This window comes from Pogoniulus pusillus, chromosome 36, assembly GCF_015220805.1.
Source record: "Pogoniulus pusillus isolate bPogPus1 chromosome 36, bPogPus1.pri, whole genome shotgun sequence".
Lineage (NCBI taxonomy): Eukaryota > Metazoa > Chordata > Aves > Piciformes > Lybiidae > Pogoniulus > Pogoniulus pusillus.
In genome coordinates, this window is record NC_087299.1 from 7,157,187 (window position 1) to 7,174,057 (window position 16,871).

General features: G+C 55.9%; 2 protein-coding genes across 4 annotated transcripts in view; both read right to left on the reverse strand.

Annotated features, from left to right (window-relative positions):
* Positions 1-22: 22 nt before the first annotated feature.
* Positions 23-9,493, reverse strand: LOC135190548 (lysophosphatidic acid receptor 6-like). Its single transcript, XM_064171998.1, has 6 exons — positions 9,078-9,493; positions 8,842-8,992; positions 8,253-8,458; positions 7,679-7,827; positions 2,215-3,445; positions 23-917 (listed from the first exon to the last, which is right to left on the reverse strand). Exon 5 carries the CDS (start codon positions 3,338-3,340, stop codon positions 2,225-2,227), a length of 1,116 nt encoding a protein of 371 aa, XP_064028068.1. The 5' UTR covers positions 3,341-3,445; positions 7,679-7,827; positions 8,253-8,458; positions 8,842-8,992; positions 9,078-9,493; the 3' UTR covers positions 23-917; positions 2,215-2,224.
* Positions 9,494-10,000: 507 nt separating this feature from the next.
* The window catches only part of PUSL1 (pseudouridine synthase like 1), a 31,417-nt gene continuing 24,546 nt past the window's right edge, over positions 10,001-16,871 (reverse strand). For all 3 annotated transcript variants that reach the window (XM_064172001.1, XM_064171999.1, XM_064172000.1), the window contains 3 exons: positions 16,641-16,695; positions 11,028-11,190; positions 10,001-10,157 (listed from right to left, as the gene is read on the reverse strand). In XM_064172001.1, coding sequence (XP_064028071.1) covers positions 10,126-10,157; positions 11,028-11,190; positions 16,641-16,695 — 250 coding nt within the window. In that variant the 3' untranslated portion in view covers positions 10,001-10,125. The remainder of the gene's footprint in view (positions 10,158-11,027; positions 11,191-16,640; positions 16,696-16,871) is intronic.

Consider the following 16,871-nt stretch of genomic DNA (forward strand, 5'->3'; position numbering starts at 1 on the left):
CCTTGCTGCCCAGCACACACCTCAGCTGCTTGGCCTCTTCCCTCCTGTCCTCCACCAGAGTGGCAGCAGCTGCAGTGGGCATTGTTGGGAGAGCAATTCCTGCAGACAGTTGGCTCCCCACACCCCCCTGCCGCAGCAATCCTACTCACTGCTTCAAAGTTCAAGGCAGTTCCAAGAGCTCAGCACAAGCTGAGGTCCAAGTACCTGCTGCAAGGCCAGGTCCCAGGAGGCACTTTCAGCCTGAACTCTGAGCAATTGGCAGTGGATATTGCCTGGGGAGACACAGGAGCCTACAGGGGCTTGGAGTGGTAGGATGAGAGGGAATGGACTGAAGCTTGAGGAGGGCAGAGTGAGACTGGAGATTAGGCAGAGGGTGGTGCCCAGGGAGGCTGTGAATGTCCTCTCTCTGGAGGTGTTCAAGGCCAGGCTGGATGAGGCCTTGAGCAGCTTGGGTTGCCTGCTGGATGATCTTTGAGGTCCCTTCCAACCCAACTCCTTCTGTTCATCCATGAATCACAGCATGTTAGGGGTTGGAAGGGACCTCCAGAGACCACTGAGTCCAACTCCCCCTGCCCTAGCAGGCTCCCCCAGGGGTTCAGCACAGCACCACCGTGGGCAGGCCTCATGCCCTGGGAAGGAAGACCAGAAGGGAGCTGGCACAGGGCTTATCTCAGAGCCTCCTGTGCCAAGAGGCCAGCAGCAGCTGGGGGTGGGGTGGGAAGGAAGAGAAGGGCCTGGCTGTATCTGTGAGCAGCAATCACATCCTCTGGAGCAAACCCTCAGCTGTGCAGCAGGTTTGTCAGCCAGGCCAGTGCTTCTCTGGTGCCTCTGATAACCCCCAGCTGATGATAAACTCCCTCCAAGGCCTCCTGGTTCCCAGGGTGGAAGATGTGGCTGTTCTCAGGGGCTGTGTGGTTCTGTTAACACAAGACAAGAGATGAAATCACTCAGAGAGTTGTGTTTAGATCACAACAAAACACATCAGTGACCTCTGAGCAGGGCTGAAGAATCCAAGGGCTTGTGCCAGCTCCTGCAGTGGCTGCCCCCAGGGCTTGTGTGTGTGGCCAGAGGAGCTGGTGGGTGCTGCTCAGGGTAAACACTTGGATTTCTCAGCTTCCAAACTTGCCCCACTTGATGTCCAGCTGGAATCCACAGGCACACCAAGCTGGAAGGCCTGTGCTGAGACCCAGCTCAGGAAGCCAATGCATGGACTCACAAGAAGGGCTGAGCCCTTATTTGGCTGTGGAATGCAGGCAGAAGGTCTGTGGACCCAGCTGGCAAAGAGTGTTACCCCCCAGGGAGAAAGCACAGGGTCCCTCCAAAATAGGGAACAGCCAGGCAGGGCTGCCCTGAGCCACTGGGGCTGCAGGCAGCAGCAGTCAGGAGCTGCTTGCTCTCAACTAACCCTTTGCTGCTTCCCAGAGCAGGGCCCCCAGTTCTACCCCTCCCTGCAGCTCACCAGGAGGAGCCCAGAACACCCAGGCACACACAGAGTGGCAGCAGCAGCAGCTCTGCAGGGCTGGCACAGAACACAGCTCCCCCCTGGCTGCTTGAAAAAGAAGCATCAGAACGGCTCAGGTTGGAAGGGAGCTCAGAGCTCAGCTGCTCCAACCTCCCCCCCACAGCCAGGGACACCTCTCACCCAGACTCAGCTGCTCCAGGCCTCATCCAGCCTGGCCTGCAACACTCCCAAGGAGGAGGCATCCACAGCCTCCCTGGGCAGCCTGTCCCAGAGTCTCACCACCCTCCTATCAAAGAACTTCTTCCTCAGCTCCAGTCTAACCCTGCTCTTCCTCAGCTTCAAACCATTCCCCTTGGCCTGTCTCTAAATGCCCTGATGAAAAGTCCCCCAGGTGTTGCCTTGCTGCAGTCCAGCCTCTGGCACCCAGCAAAAGAACAAGGGGACACAGCCTCAAGCTGTGCCAGGGCAGGTTGAGGCTGGATGTTAGGAGGAAGCTGTTGGCAGAGAGAGTGATTGGCACTGGAATGGGCTGCCCAGGGAGGTGGTGGAGTGGCTGTGGCTGGAGGTGTTGCAGCCAAGCCTGGCTGGGGCACTTAGTGCCATGGTCTGGGTGGTTGGGCAGGGCTGGGTGCTAGGCTGGGCTGGCTGAGCTTGGAGCTCTCTCCCAGCCTGCTCTATTGTGTGATTCTCAGTGGCAGGGGTCCCAGGGTTGGCTGCAAAGGAACACCTGGGAAGGTGTCTGCTGAACTTACTTGGAGCAGATCAGAAGAGTGCAGCCTGGGGGGGGTTGTTGCCATGCATCTGCTGCAGTTTATACCCCCAGGACTCCCCCGCCAGGTTCTGGTCACAGATGGTGTAGACCTTTTTCGACCTGAAGCGAAGCTTGAAGTTGAAGAGCCACTGCCTGCTGGAGGAGCTGTAGTAGTAGAGGAGGGGGTTGAGGCAGCAGTTGAAGCTCACCAGGGCTAAGGTGATCCTCCTCATCTTGTAGATCAGGCTGGTGAAGGCCTGGTTCTGGATGAGCTGGACTCTCATTAAGAAGTGGAGCAGGTGAGAGAGATGATAGGGCAGAAAGCACAGGGTACAAATGCCCAGGATGATGTAGATGGTCCTCAGGGCCTTCCTCTTGCGGGTGCTGTGCTTGATCTGGGAGATCTTCCTGGCAATGAGAGGGTAGCTGATGAGGATGATGGCAAAGGGCACCACGAAGCCAAAGAGCAAGGCCAGGACGTTGTAGGGAGCCATGCGGCCGCTCCAGCTGCTCCGGCTGAAGTTCTCAAAGCAGGCTGTGGTGTTCCTCACCCCCCTGTTGTGGAGGGGACCTTCCAGGATGAGTGGCACTGCGACACTCAGAGCCACCCCCCAGAGGCCTGTGACCACCAGCAGGTAATGCCTGGCTCTGATCTGGATGTAGGTGAAAGGGTGCAGCACGGCCAGGTACCGATCCACGCAGATGCAGGTGAAGAAGGCAATGCTGAGGTAGATGTTGATGTAGTACAGAGTCCCTGTCACCCTGCAGGCCACGTCCCCAAAGATCCAGTCATTGCAGTTCAGGTGGTAATGGATTTTGAAGGGCAGCACACAGACAAACAAGGTGTCCACCAGAGCAAGGTTGGTCATGTAGAGGTAGGAGTGAGACCTGTGCTTCGCCCTGCAGGAGAGCAGGTAGAGAGCTGAGAGGTTCTCCAGCAGCCCCAGCACAAAGGTGATGCTGTAGATGGCAGGAAACAGGAGGTACTGGAAGTCTGCTTCCAGAGGGGGCTCTGAACTGCCATTGGGCAGTGTCCCATTGGAGACTCCTTCAGCCCAGGACAGGTCTGCCATGACGTCTGCTGGGGTGCTGAGCTGCCCAACACGGGGTACAAGTCCTGAAGCCATCTCTGACCCCCAGGAGGGCCTGGAGCTTTATTTCATCTCAGGTGGGTTAAGAGCCAAAGCTGAGCGATGCTGGGCCTGGTGAAGCCTCCTGAGAGCTCTGCATTGCTGGTGGGAAGCAGAGAGCATAGAATCATAGACTCAACCAGGCTGGAAGAGAGCTCCAAGCTCATCCAGTCCAACCTAGCACCCAGCCCTGTCCAATCAACCAGACCATGGCACTAAGTGCCCCATCCAGGCCTCTTTCAACACAGAGGATATTTTGTCAGTCACTGCATTGCCCCCTTCAGCAGACAAATGAAATGATGTGCTTTAGCCAGCAGGATTTGTTCAAATACATCTCTTCACTGTGCTATTTGATCTGGGCATTATGTAATCAGCTTTGATTACAGGTATTGCTATCAGCTGTTATGCTTGTAATGAATCAGTCACCATTTCATTAGTTTCCTATGGTAACCCATCAGATGCTACCAGGTGATGCTGTTTGCTATTAGCTGGCTATTCGAGTCTCCTCCCACCCCAGGTGCAGCCAATTTGCCCTCCCTGCCCATTCCCCTTTATATTCTGCCCCAGAAGGTCAGAACCCCCAAGTCAGGCCCATTGTGGGCCAAGGGATCCTCTGCCTGGCGTCCCTGGTGAGTGCCCATGGTGTGCACTGGGTGAATTGGTGGAGGATCTTAAAGGCTGGGGGGCCTGGTGGCCCCCCAGCTTGCTAGGGTTGGGCTCAGGAACCATTACAACATACAACATCAGCCACGGGTGCTGGGTGTGTGTCCTTGCTGGAGCTGATTTCTTTTGTAGGGTATTTTAGCTGTTTGAGGCTCTTGCCTTGGGCTCTGAGGTGGCTGCAAGAATGGTGGTGGAGAAGAGGCGCTCTCCAGGGAGAGTTAAAGGTAAGCAGGTAAGAGCAGGGACTGCTTTAGGAAGGTGAGGTGTGGTGGAGAATCAGATTGTTAGGGCCTGGAAGGGACCCTGAAAGACCATTTAGTTAGGGCTGGCATCAATGACCATTGCTATAGCATGCATGGGTGCTGGGTGTGTGTCCTTGCTGGAGCTGAGCTGTTCTGGGTGATGTTTTAGCTGCTTGATGGGTCTTACTAGGCTGATTTCTGAAGGAAAGGTGATGGATGTGATGACAGTGTCTGTTCTGCTCTTTCCCATTCTCTTATGAAGTCTTTGGCCAGTTTAAGTCCAAACTGTTAGAGGAGAAACAGTCTCAGACTAATTGCAGTCAGAGTTTCATGGGCATTGCTGTGCTGGGAGGGGAGGAGACACATCTATGCTACTTCAAAAGGGAAGGCAGCTGGAGCTCAGCTGAGTGGTCACTCAATGTGTGCCCCTGGGCTGCCCTGCCAGCACCCACTAAGCTTTTCCTTCCTTGCAGTTCTACTTCTCATTCCACAGGGATAAAAACACCACCAAAACAACACACACCACAAACTTTTTCAGCCTCATGCAAGGTTGCTCCCTCTCCAAATCTTTATCTACCTTTAAATATTTATATCCATGAAAATATTACCCCAAAACATGCCAAGGAGCAGGTGTGGAGCTGTTGGAAGGTAGGAGAGTCCTGCAGAGGGACCTGGCCAGGCTGGATGGGTGGGCAGAGGCCAATGGGATGAGATTGAACAAGGCCAAGTGCAGAGTTCTGCACTTTGGCCACAACAACCCCAAGCAGCACTACAGGCTGGGGACTGAGTGGCTGGAGAGCAGCCAGAAGGAAAGGGACCTGGGGGTACTGATAGAGAGTAAGCTGAACATGAGCCAGCAGTGTGCCCAGGTGGCCAAGAGAGCCAATGGCATCCTGGCCTGCATCAGGAGCAGTGTGGGCAGCAGGACAAGGGAGGTTCTTCTGCCCCTGTACTCAGCACTGCTCAGACCACACCTTGAGTTCTGTGTCCAGTTCTGGGCCCCTCAATTCAAGAAGGATGTTGAGGTGCTGGAACATGTCCAGAGAAGGGCAACAAAGCTGGTGAGGGGCCTGGAGCACAAACCCTATGAGGAGAGGCTGAGGGAGCTGGGGGTGTGCAGCCTGGAGAAGAGGAGGCTCAGGGCAGACCTTATTGCTGTCTACAGCTACCTGAGGGGTGGTTGTGGCCAGGAGGAGGTTGCTCTCTTCTCTCAGGTGGCCAGCACCAGAACGAGAGGACACAGCCTCAGGCTATGCCAGGGGAGATTTAGGCTGGAGGTGAGGAGAAAGTTCTTCCCTGAGAGAGTCATTGGACACTGGAATGGGCTGCCCGGGGAGGTGGTGGAGTCGCCGTCCCTGGAGCTGTTCAAGGCAGGACTGGACGTGGCACTTGGTGCCATGGTCTGGCCTTGAGCTCTGTGCTAAAGGGTTGGACTTGATGGTCTGTGAGGTCTCTTCCAACCTTGGTGATACTGTGATAATTAATGCCCTGAGGGACAACAGCATTGGCTGGCAGGAGAGTCCCTGCATGGGGACAGCTCTGACACCAGAGGCAGCAACTCCCCCTGCCCCCCAAGCCAGATGTGGAGGAAGCTACAGCTCTGGGTGAGGCTGGGCCAGGAGGGGAAGCTGCACACCCACACTGCTGCACCTTAGCTCTCACCTTCATCTGCCTACAGGTGGAAGGGGCTTGGGGGAACCAACAGCAGCCCAAAGCTCCTCTGCAGGTGCAGAAGGACATCAGCACTCAGCTCAGGTGCAGAGAGAGCAACGAGGTCTGGTTTGTGTTTGAAGGAGGGGAGAGAGCCACTGTGCAGAGACTCTTCTCACATCATGCAACAAAGCACACTCCAGCAGTGCAGTCTCTATCAAACAAGAGAGGTCTGAGCAGCTAAACCAGACACAAAGCCCTGCTCTGAAGCCCTTAAAGGTGGTGGAGAAACTCGACCCAGCTCCCACACAGCCCCAGGCCAAGCACAAAAGGACAGAGGCTGTTGGGTACTTTCCAAAGGAACCTCTGAAGCTACACTTCCCCCCCCAAGCAGTTGCTTATCTCATCGAGTCAAAAGCACCCCAGAGGAAGATGGAAAACACAAAGTTGGTGTCACTTTGGTCAGGCCAGCAAAGAGCTGCTTAGGTGAGGCTTGCACCTGAGAGCAAAGGGCACACAGAGGACAGCAAAACCAACCCAGGCACAGCTAAGCCAGGACTTGAAACAAGCTTTATCTCAGAGCTCTGCCAGAGCAGGAGCCCCTCAGCACCTGCCTTTTCTAGCTTCCAAGTGTAGTGTTGAAAGTGGGGAAAGATAAGGCCTGAGAAATCCTTACAGGGGCAGGAGAGGCAGAGGAGGCTGAGGAGCTGCTGCTGCTCACCAGGCAAGCACAGCAGGGACAGCAGCAGCTCCAGGACACACACAAAGGGCTTCTTCCCAGCAGCACAAACGTGGCCCCAAGAGTCTAGAGGAGCCAAACAAGAGGCTCTGAGTGCTTCATGCTGAGTGGGAGAAGGCAAAACAAGTTTTGCTACAGGGCTGCTGCAAGACAGAGCCCTGGCAGTGTGGTTGTAAGGCCTCAGAAAGGCACAGAAGCTTCCCCCCAGCACATGGCACTGACTTCATGTCCTTTCAGCACCTGCAGTCTCACTTTATCCCCTAACTCTCTCCCCATCTGAAACTAAATAGGGTCTGAAGCAACTGCCCTGTGGGGATAGGCTGAGGGAGCTGGGGCTATCCAGCCTGGAGAAGAGAAGGAGACCTTACAGCAGCCTTCCAGCACCTGAAGAGGGCTACAGGAGAGCTGGGGAGGGACTTTCAACAAGGGCTGAGAGTGATAGGATGAGAGGGAATGGATTGAAGCTTGAGGCTGGAGATGAGGGAGAGATTCTTTGCAGTGAGGGTGGGGAGACACTGGCAGAGGCTGCCCAGGGAGGCTGCAGCAAGACAGAATCTTCTAGACTCACAGAACAGGTTAGGCTGGAAGGGACCTTCAAGCTCAAGCAGCTCCAACCCCCTGCCATGGGTAAAGACACCTCTTTACCAGCCCAGGTTGCCCAAGGTCTCATCCAACCTGGCCTTGAACACCTCCAGGGAGGTTGTGGAGCACAGAAGCACCCAATGTGATCAAAGATCACATTGGGTGCTTCTGTGCTCCACAACCTCCCTGGGCAACCTGTGTCAGTATCCACAACCTCCCTGGGCAACCTGTGCCAGTGTCTCCCTATTAGTGTGATGGTTTTCATTCTAACCAGAAGTGGGGAACCATCTGCAGAACCATCCCCAGCAGCTGGTTTTGCACTGGGACTATTAAAAACACACAACAAACCCAACCCAAACCCAAACCTTGGGCCTGCAGCAGCACTTAACCTCCAACAGCAGGAGTATTTGGGTTGGTTTGCTGCCCTGTAAAGATAAATGCAGTTAGAAGTTCACTTACCAGAGCTCAGAAGATGCAGCTGAGTGCAGCAGGCTCTCCAGAGAGTCCTCCCAGCTTACAAGGTCACTGCTCTGCTCTCCTGTGCTGAGTTTGCCACCAGAGCAAGCAGCCCTGCAGGTCACACTGCAGAGCTCTCCCACACTGCTCCTCTGAGAAACCACAGGAAGCAGAGATCACAAACTGTCACTCAGATGCAGTGCAGAGCACTGGTCCTGGCAGCAAAGTGTGTCCCCTGAGCCGGGGAGGGAGCACAGCACACAGCCAGCACTGCCTTTAGCTCTCTGCACTGCGTGGGGGGAGGCAGAACGCTCCCACCCAAAGCCACCCTTTGGCACCCCCGGCCTGCCCTGCCCTCCAGTGCCAGCAGCTGCCCTTCTGGAGCCAAGCAGCAGTGCTTCAGCCTGAGACACTGCAGAGTGGGCCTGGAGCTGCTCTCTCACTTCCCCTCAGAAGGAAGAAGGAGGCTTTGCTCCCACTCTCCTTCAGCCAGCCGCTGTCTGGGAGCGTGGGGGCACCTTGTGCTTGGGCACCAGCCTGTGGGGCTGAGCATCTCTGCTTCCCCCTGGGTACTCACCAGCAAAGCACAAACAGGTGCCACACTAGCACCACAGCAGCTTCAGCTCTCCTTCTCCACGGTGGAGACCCAGGGCTCCTCCAAAGTTCTGCCCCCTTCCTGGGGGGGTTGCAGTCAGACGCCCCATGGGAAGGCAGAGAGGAAGCAGAAGTGCTTTGCCCTCTCCTTGTCCTGCTGCAAACGGAGGTCTCTGGCAAAACTGGCACCTGGAACAGAACCACAGAGGCATTTAGGTTGGCAAAGGCCCTCAGGATCTCCAAGCCCAACTGACAAGGTGCACCCTGAACCACATCCTCAAGCAGCACAGAGCGGGAGGAGATGCACTGCTTCTCCTGAGGGCACAGCTAGCAAAGGGCTGTCCTTGTGTTCAGGACCACCAACTCCATCCCCTCTGCCAAAGGCAAAGGTGGCTTTAGGAGAGCTCCAAAAGCACTGCTGCCTCCCTCTCTGCCTACCTTGTGGCTCTCCACCCTGCAAAGAGAAACTCAAACCCCCACAGTCTCTCAAGAGGTTAAGATTCTTCCTTCCTTTATCTGCCTGTGCTCGTCAGTATCACTCTGAACTGCCACCACACACAACATCCTCTTACCAGAGCCACTGAGCTGCTTTCTTGCTCATTTTCCTCTCCTGGACAAAGGGCAGATGAATTCTGGTGGTACCAACCACCTCAGCTCACACTGCTGCCACTGCAGGGCTGCTTAAGCCACGGATTGCTTCATCTTCTGTCCTGCAACCTGCCACTGACAGTCATTGATAACCTTAAGAGAGAGATTCTGGTGTCACTCATCAGAAAACCCCACCAAGTACCCAAGGGTCTTTTATTACCTTGCAGCAGAGGAGCCTGAGGGCTGCCCTCATTCCTGGTCACAAAGATGTGCAGGGCAGTGTCAGGAGGATGGAGCCAGGCTCTGCTCAGGGATGTCCTGGACAACGGGGTGCAAACTGGAGCAGAGGAGGTTCCATGGGAACAGAAGGAGAAACTTTGTCACTGTGAGGGTGCAGAGCCCTGCAGCAGGCTGCCCAGAGAGGTTGTGGAGTCTCCTTCCCTGGAGAGATTCAGACCCCCACCTGCATGTGTTGCTGTGTGGCCTGCCCTGGCTGATCCTGCCCTGGCAGGGGGGTTGGACTGGATGATCTTTGGAGGTCCCTTCCAGCCCCTACCACTCTGTGACCCTCTGACCAGGCTGAGCCACCCACACTGTGGTTCTTGTGCTACCAGCCCAGAGGCTGTTTTAATGGGCACAGCCTCAGTGACCCCAAAGGAACTCTGCTCTGTGACAGCCCAAGGCTAACAGGGCTGAGTCTGTAGCAGGCAGCAGCACCGTGTGAAAGCTGCTGCAGTCCAGTCAGAGAGTGCCTGCTGATGAGGAGAGGAAGTGAGGAGCACTTTCAAAGGCTGCTCCTGTAAGCCACTGCCTCAAACAGTGACAGCTGCCCCTTGCACTGTGCTGTACAAAGACAGGGTTAGAGAGGGGCAGAGAAGAAATGCTTCATTCTCCTCCACTCTAAGCCTCCATCCCTCACACACACACCACAGAGAGGAGGGAAAAAAAAACCCAACACAACAAACCAACCAAAACCAAACCATAAACCCCAAGCCCCACTCCTTCCTCCTCCTGTTTGAGAAGCAGGCAGCAGGATTTCAGGCAACAAAAAAAAGAGAGCAATTATCAGAAAGCAGCCTGGAGTTGTTCTTCCTTCCCCCTTGGCAGGCTCAGAGGGGAAGGAAGGAATGATAGGAAGATGCCTACAGCCACAGCCAATGATTTTTATTGAGACAAGACCCTGGATTGTGCAAAGAGCCCTTGGCAAACCTCCATCCAACATCCACAACAAGAGTCCTTTCAGGCAGAGCTTGTACCTCACAGAGCTGCTATTCTCCTGGGGCAAGTGGAGTGATTAAATCTGAGAGGAGAGGGGAGGGGAAAAAAAAGGAATAAAAATAAAGGAAACATTGATGTTAAGAAATAAAGAAACCACCTGAAAGCACTCAGGAGCTGTGGGCTTTGTTTCCCACCTGGGCTCCCTCCCTGCTGGCACAGACACAGCTCCATGACACACTGGAGAGGGCCAAAAGCAAGGTAGCAGCTGCCTGTGCAAGGCCAGGCCAAGTGGGCTGCTGCAGCTCTGCTAGGAGAGTTGGGGCTGTGCAGCCTGGAGAGGAGAAGGCTTGGAGGAGACCTTGGAGTGGCCTTGCAGGATCTGAAGGGGGCTACAGGAGGGCTGGGGAGGGACTATTGACAAGGTCTGGGAATGAGAGGATGAGGAGGAATGGGTTTGAAGTGGCAGAGGGGAGATTGAAAGTGGATGTTGGGAAGAAGTTGTTTGCAGTGAGGGTGGTGAGACACTGGCACAGGTTGAGGGTGGTGAGACACTGGCACAGGTTGCCCAGGGAGGTTGTGGAGCACAGAAGCACCCAATGTGATCTTTGATCACATTGGGTGCTTCTGTGCTCCACAACCTCCCTGGAGGTGTTCAGGACCAGGCTGGATGAGGCCCATGAGTGACCTGTTCTAGTGGGAGGTGTCCCTGCCTGTGGCAGGAGGTTGGAACTGGCTGAGCTTTGAGGTCCCTTCCAGCCTAACCCATTCTGTGATCCTAAGTGCTTTGAGTGGCAGTTGAGCTCCTTGCAGTGCCTCCCTTCATCCCCAGAGAGAACACTGCCTGGGGCATGCTCTGTGCTGTGGGATGTAAAGGAAGCCTGTGGGTGCTGCTGCTGCTCCCTGCAGTGTTAGGGCTGAACCCCACCCCCAAGCATGCCACCCCTGCTGTCACCTGCTTCGTTGTACTCCACTGACTTGAGGAAGAGCCCAGTGGCAGGAGCCATGGCAGTGGGTGGCAGTGCCCGAGCATCTCTCATCTCCAGAAGCTCCTTGATGTGCTGAGGCCTTAATTTGCCCTGGCCAACTGCAACCAGAGTCCCAACCATCCTTCTGACCTGGGAAGAAAAGCAGAGAGCAGAGGTTAGGAGCTGCCTTGGTAAAGGTTAAATGGACAAGTGGCATCCCTCAGGGGTCAGGGCTGGCAGCAGTGCTGCTGAACAACTTTGCCAGTGCTATGGACAGAGCAATCAGTGCAGCCTCAGCAAGGGTGCAGCTGGCACCAAGCTGTGTGGCACAGTCGACTTGCTAGAGGGCAGGGATCCATCCAGAGGGAGCTGGGCAGGCTGCAGAGCTGTGCCCAGGCCAAGCTCATGGCATTCAACAAGGCCAAGTGTCAGGTCCTGCAGCTGGGTGGGTGCAATCCCAAGCACAGCTCCAGGCTGGGTGGGGAATGGCTGAGAGCAGCTCTGAGGAACAGGCCCTGGGGGTCTGGGGTGAGGAAAAGCTCCACAGGAGCCTGCAGTGTGAGTGCAGCCCAGACACAACCCTGTGCTGGGCTGCAGCAAGAGCAGTGTGGGCACAGGGCAAGGGAGGGGATTGTGCCCCTTGGCTCTGCTCTCCTCACACCCCACCTGCAGTCCTGGGGGCAGTTCTGGAGCCCCCAGCACAAGCAGGACATGGAAGTGTTGGAGCCAGTGCAGAGGAGGCCACCAAGATGCTGAGAGGGCTGCAGCAGCTCTGCTCTGAGCACAGGCTGAGAGAGTTGGGGCTGTGCAGCCTGGAGAAGAGAAGGCTTGGAGGAGACCTTGGAGTGGCCTTCCAGGATCTGAAGGGGGCTACAGGAGGGCTGGGGAGGGACTATTGACAAGGTCTGGGAATGAGAGGAGGAGGAGGAGGAAGGGAGGGATACCTCCCACCAGCCAGGTGGCTCAGGGCCTCATCTAACCTGGCCTTGAACACCTCCAGGGAGGGGACATCCACAGTCTCCCTGGCAACCTGTGCCAGTGTCTCTCCACCCTCACAGGGAATAAATAACTCCTTCCTCATCTCCAGTCAAAATCTCTCCTGCTCACTCTTTGCTTCCTCCCTCCACTATTCCTCTGAGGGGAGGACTTGAAGCACAGTGATCTCCAGCTACACAGCACTGCCTTGGAGCAAGACTTGTCCCCATCACATGTGGGCAGAAAGCTGAGCAGAGGCTGAGCTCTGTCTCAGAAACAGCAGCAGCAGCACCCACACAGCTGCCTGGGGCAGGAAGCTCCCAGGCTTGCTGGGAGAGCTGAGCTCACAGCTGCCTCTTAGCACATAAGGCACTGTGTTTCCAGGCTGGGGGGCTGTGCAGGGACTTGTTTCTCTCTCAGAAAGCCAGCAAGAGGGAAAAAAAAACCCTAAGTAAGACAGCCCACAAGAAAACCTCCCCCTCGGTGCAGCCAAGTGGTATTTCAACCACCTCTGCATGCCACAGCTTCTCTCCCCAGCCATCCCACTCAGCACCTCCAGCCCTGCTAGGTTAGCACAACTTTCACACCACAGGACTCAGCTCCTGCTTCAACACTTCTCACAGCTCAGCATCCTCTTGCCTGAAGAGCCCTTTCCTCCTCCATCCCTAGAAGACAACCTGCCAGAGGAGGGCCAGGGCTCGGTGCTGCCAATGCCACCTGCACAGCAAATGCTCCCTCCCTGTGCCTTGCTCCCTGATGTGTGCTGCCTGCTCTGCTCTCCACCCCTGCCATCAGCTGAAGGCAGAGCACTGAGCACTCCTCTCCCTGGTATTTCTTAGGTCAAGGCAGCCTCAAGAAGCTGCTGCTGAGGAATAGCTGTTGAGTAAGAGCTCCTCAGCTGGTGCCAGAGGTACCCTCAGCACCCCTAGAGAGAGGCATGCAGAGGCTGCAGGTGATTACCTACCCTCTGTGGGCATCAAGGAAGCTTGTGCCAGGAACAGCTGGGGATGGTTCAGGGAAACATCTGCTTCCCTGGGGAAATAAAGGGTGAAGACAGAGAGGGGAAGTCCCTTAGAGGCTTTTGTTCAGCAAGAGCTAAAGCTGCAGGAAAAGCAGACCCTGTCCCAGTGAACAGGCTGGTATGGGCAGGGAGCAGCCAGCACAACCCTTTGAGCTTAACCAGCCTGGTGGTGCCCAGCTGGGCAAGAGGTGAACTCCTCCCAGGAGCTGCCAGCACTTCACTTGGTGCTGCCCACACTCATTGTCACAGGAGAGCTCCCCCTGCTAAGGCAACATGGTACAGGTTTGGTGCCCCCAAGTCTTATTTGGCAGGGGAGCCACAGTGAAACTCAGCCCTTGCCACGGGCTGCTCCCAAGCTGCTCCACTTTCACCACCCCCTTGTCACTTGCCTGTGTGCACACTGGACAAAGTGCCCTCCAGCTTCAAACTGTACAGGCAACAGCAGCCCCAGCTCCTCTGGGGGAAGCTGGGCAGGCACTGTCCTGCCTGATGCACCCTCAGGCTGCTCTGCCAACTGGGCCGGCATTGTCCTGCCTGATGCACCCAGCTGGGCAGGCACTGTCCTGTCTGATGCACCCTCAGGCTGCTCTGCCAACTGGGCAGGCACTGTCCTGTCTGATGCACCCAGCTGGGAAGGCACTGTCCTGCCTGATGCACCCAGCTGGGCAGGCACTGTCCTGTCTGATGCACCCAGCTGGGCAGGCACTGTCCTGTCTGATGCACCCAGCTGGGCAGGCACTGTCCTGCCTGATGCACCCAGCTGGGCAGGCACTGTCCTGCCTGATGCACCCAACTGGGCAGGCACTGTCCTGCCTGATGCACCCAGCTGGGCAGGCACTGTCCTGCCTGATGCACCCTCTGAGGCTGCTCTGCCCCAGCACATCCCAGCTTGCACAGTCATTTGGCCTAAAGGGTCATTCACTCCATTCTTCACCTTCAAAGCACACCAAGCTCCCCATAAAAGCCTCAAGGAAGCTCTGGTCTAAGTTAGTGACCCATGCCCATTTGCAAGCCCACCCTGCTGATGAAGGAGAAAGGCCCAACCAAACCATGCTATGCTTCCCAGGCCTCCTTCCCTGCTCTGATCTTCAGCTGTGCAGTGCCAAGCTGCTGGCACCGAGCAGCAGCCCAGATCCTTGACATCTGCTGTTTTCTCCAGCCCTCACTAGAGGTCATTGCATGCTGAGCCTTGAGCTTTGATGTCTCCACGCTGGGAGTCGCAGCATAAGGGCAGGCTGGTGGCAGCCTGAGGCAGGCAGGTGCTGGCTGCACACAGCCGGGGGGGGCTGCTTCACCCTGCTCTCTAACACAAACCATCCAGCTGCAGCACTGCACAGCAGCTCTGGGAGGTGAGACAGGAGGTCCACCTGGTCTGGTCTTCTCTTTATGACAGAGGCTTAGAAGCAGATGCTCAGGTAGAGGAGCACAAATTCAGGCTGAGGAGCCTGTTCCTGGCAGCTCTCTGTACAGCAGCTGCTGCCAGTGTGGCTCAGAGGGGCTGAGCTGAGGGTGGTTGCTCTCTCTGCACAGTGGCACCAAGCAGCACTTCTCTTCTAACAGCCTACAGGAGCTACCAGCATCTTCTGCTTGTCACAGGAGCATCTGAGGAAGCAAAGCCCTCCTCAAGCATTCTGTTCTTCCCTTGCCCACAGCCTGGTGAGAGCCTGGCATGGGTTGCCCAGGGAGGTGGTTGAGGCCCCATGGCTGGAGGTGTCTCAGGCCAAGCTGGCTGAGGCTGTGTGCAGCCTGCTCTAGGGTAGGGTGTCCCTGGCCATGGCAGGGGGGTTGGGACTGGATGATCTTTGAGGTCCCTACCAACCTAAACCATTCCATGATTCTATGATCCTTGTGGTCCCTTCCAGCCCAGCCTGATTCTATGCTTCTATATCCAGACACCCACTGGCAGAGAGCTCACAGAGCACTGCTTGGCACAGGATAAAAACAAACCTGGGTTTGTCAAAACACAGTGAAAAATAGCTGCTTGCTGCTCCCACCCTCACCTCTCCCCTCCACAAAGCAAGCCCTCTCCTGCCTATTCTGTCTCCAGAGCATGGCCATGGCCAGCACAGGCAGGCTGGCAACAGCCAACTCTTTCCTCACAAGGTGATCCATTAAGTAGTGGGGAGAGCTGTCCCCCAGGAGGACAGCAGGAAAAACAACCCCAAACTCCAACACCCTCAAAGCAAACCCAGAGGAGAGCAGGCAGCATGGCAAAGGGCAAAGACTCTGCAGCTGTACCTGCAGAGCTGAACCAGGTCTTCCCAGCTCTCTTCTCTGTGACCCTGAGCATTATTTCCTGCTCCAAAGCCAGAAAGTAAAATTCCAGGCAGATTTTGTTGGGCCCAGTGCCACCCAGCAGAGCAACAACATCTGTCTGCTGGGTTTTACCACTCAGCCTGCAAAGAGCAAGATTGCAGAAAGCAAAACTTTCCAACCTCCCACACAATTCTCTGGCTTTGGGCATTCGTTTTAGACACAGACTGCAGAGCTTCTGGCTGCACCAGATCGTGCAGGCATCCAACTGTCAGGGACCACAAGGATCAGCCAGTTCCAAGCCCCTTGCCATGGGCAGGGAACTACACCAGATCAGGCTGGCCACAGCCTCCTCCAGCCTGGCCTTAAACACCTCCAGGAACACCTTAAACACCTTCCAGCACCTCCCTGGGCAACCCATTCCAGCCTCTCACCACCCTCATGCTCAACAACTTCTTCCTAACATCCAGTCTGACTCTCCCCACCTCCAGCTTTGCTCCATTCCCCCCAGTCCTGGCACTCCCTGACAGCCTAAAAAGACTCTCCCCAGCTTTCTTGTAGCCCCCTTCAGATCCTGGAAGGCCACAATAAGGTCACCTGAGAGCCTTCTCCTCTCCAGACTGCACAGCCCCAACTCTCTCAGTCTGTCCTCATAGCAGAGCAGCTCCAGCCCTCTGAGCATCCTCTTGGCCCATCTCTGGACATGTTCCAGCACCTCCAGATCTTTCCTGTCCCAGTGGCTCCAGAACTGGGCACAGTGCTCCAGGTGTGCTCTCACCAGAATGGAGCAGAGCAGGAGAATCACTTCCCTGGCCCTGCTGGCCACACTTCTCCTGCTGCAGCCCAGGCTCTGGTTGCTCTCTGGGCTGCAAGTGCACACTGCTGGCTCCTGTGGAGCTTCTCACCCACCAGCACCCCCAAGTCTCTCCCCAGGGCTACTCTCAAGACAGGCACTGCCAGGCTCAACCACCTCCCTGGTGGTTGAGGCTCTCACCACTCTCATGGTGAAGAATTTCCTCCTCACATCCAGTCTGAATCTCCCCACTTCCAGCTTTGTCCCATTCTGCCCAGCTTGGGATTGCCCTGACCCAGGTGCAGGACCTTGAACTTGGTCTTGTTGAACTCCAGGAGGTTGCCTTGGGCTCACCTCTGCAGTCTGTTAAGGTCCCTCTGGAGGGCAAACACAGAACAGAGAACCTCACCTCTCTGAGGCTGTGTCACAGAGCTCTGACACCAGCACTGCAGCACTGCACAGGAGTGCAACAGTGCAGAACTGCTCACCAGTGCCAGTGAGAGCAACACTTTGGCTCTTGGAGGCAAAGTGTGAGCTGAAAGCAGAGCTGAACAGTACCTGTCGGTAAAGAAACGACCTGCTCCTGAACTTCAGCTCCCAGAACTGCAGTCCCCTAAGGAAAGGAACAGAAAGCAGGTTTAAAAGTCACATTTCAATGGCTCTTCTACCCACAGGAGAACCCTAAAGCACAGGTGAGTGAGAGTAGAATGAACAAGCAGCTGCACAGCCCCCAGTTAATCTCAAACAGCACTGCGAGCTGCCTGCTCTCTGTGTGCCCAGCTTCAGGGG

Excerpts from the sequence above, each read along its gene's own strand:
- LOC135190548 (XM_064171998.1), bottom strand. The coding sequence starts at position 3,340 with ATGGCTTCAGGACTTGTACCCCGTGTTGGGCAGCTCAGCACCCCAGCA.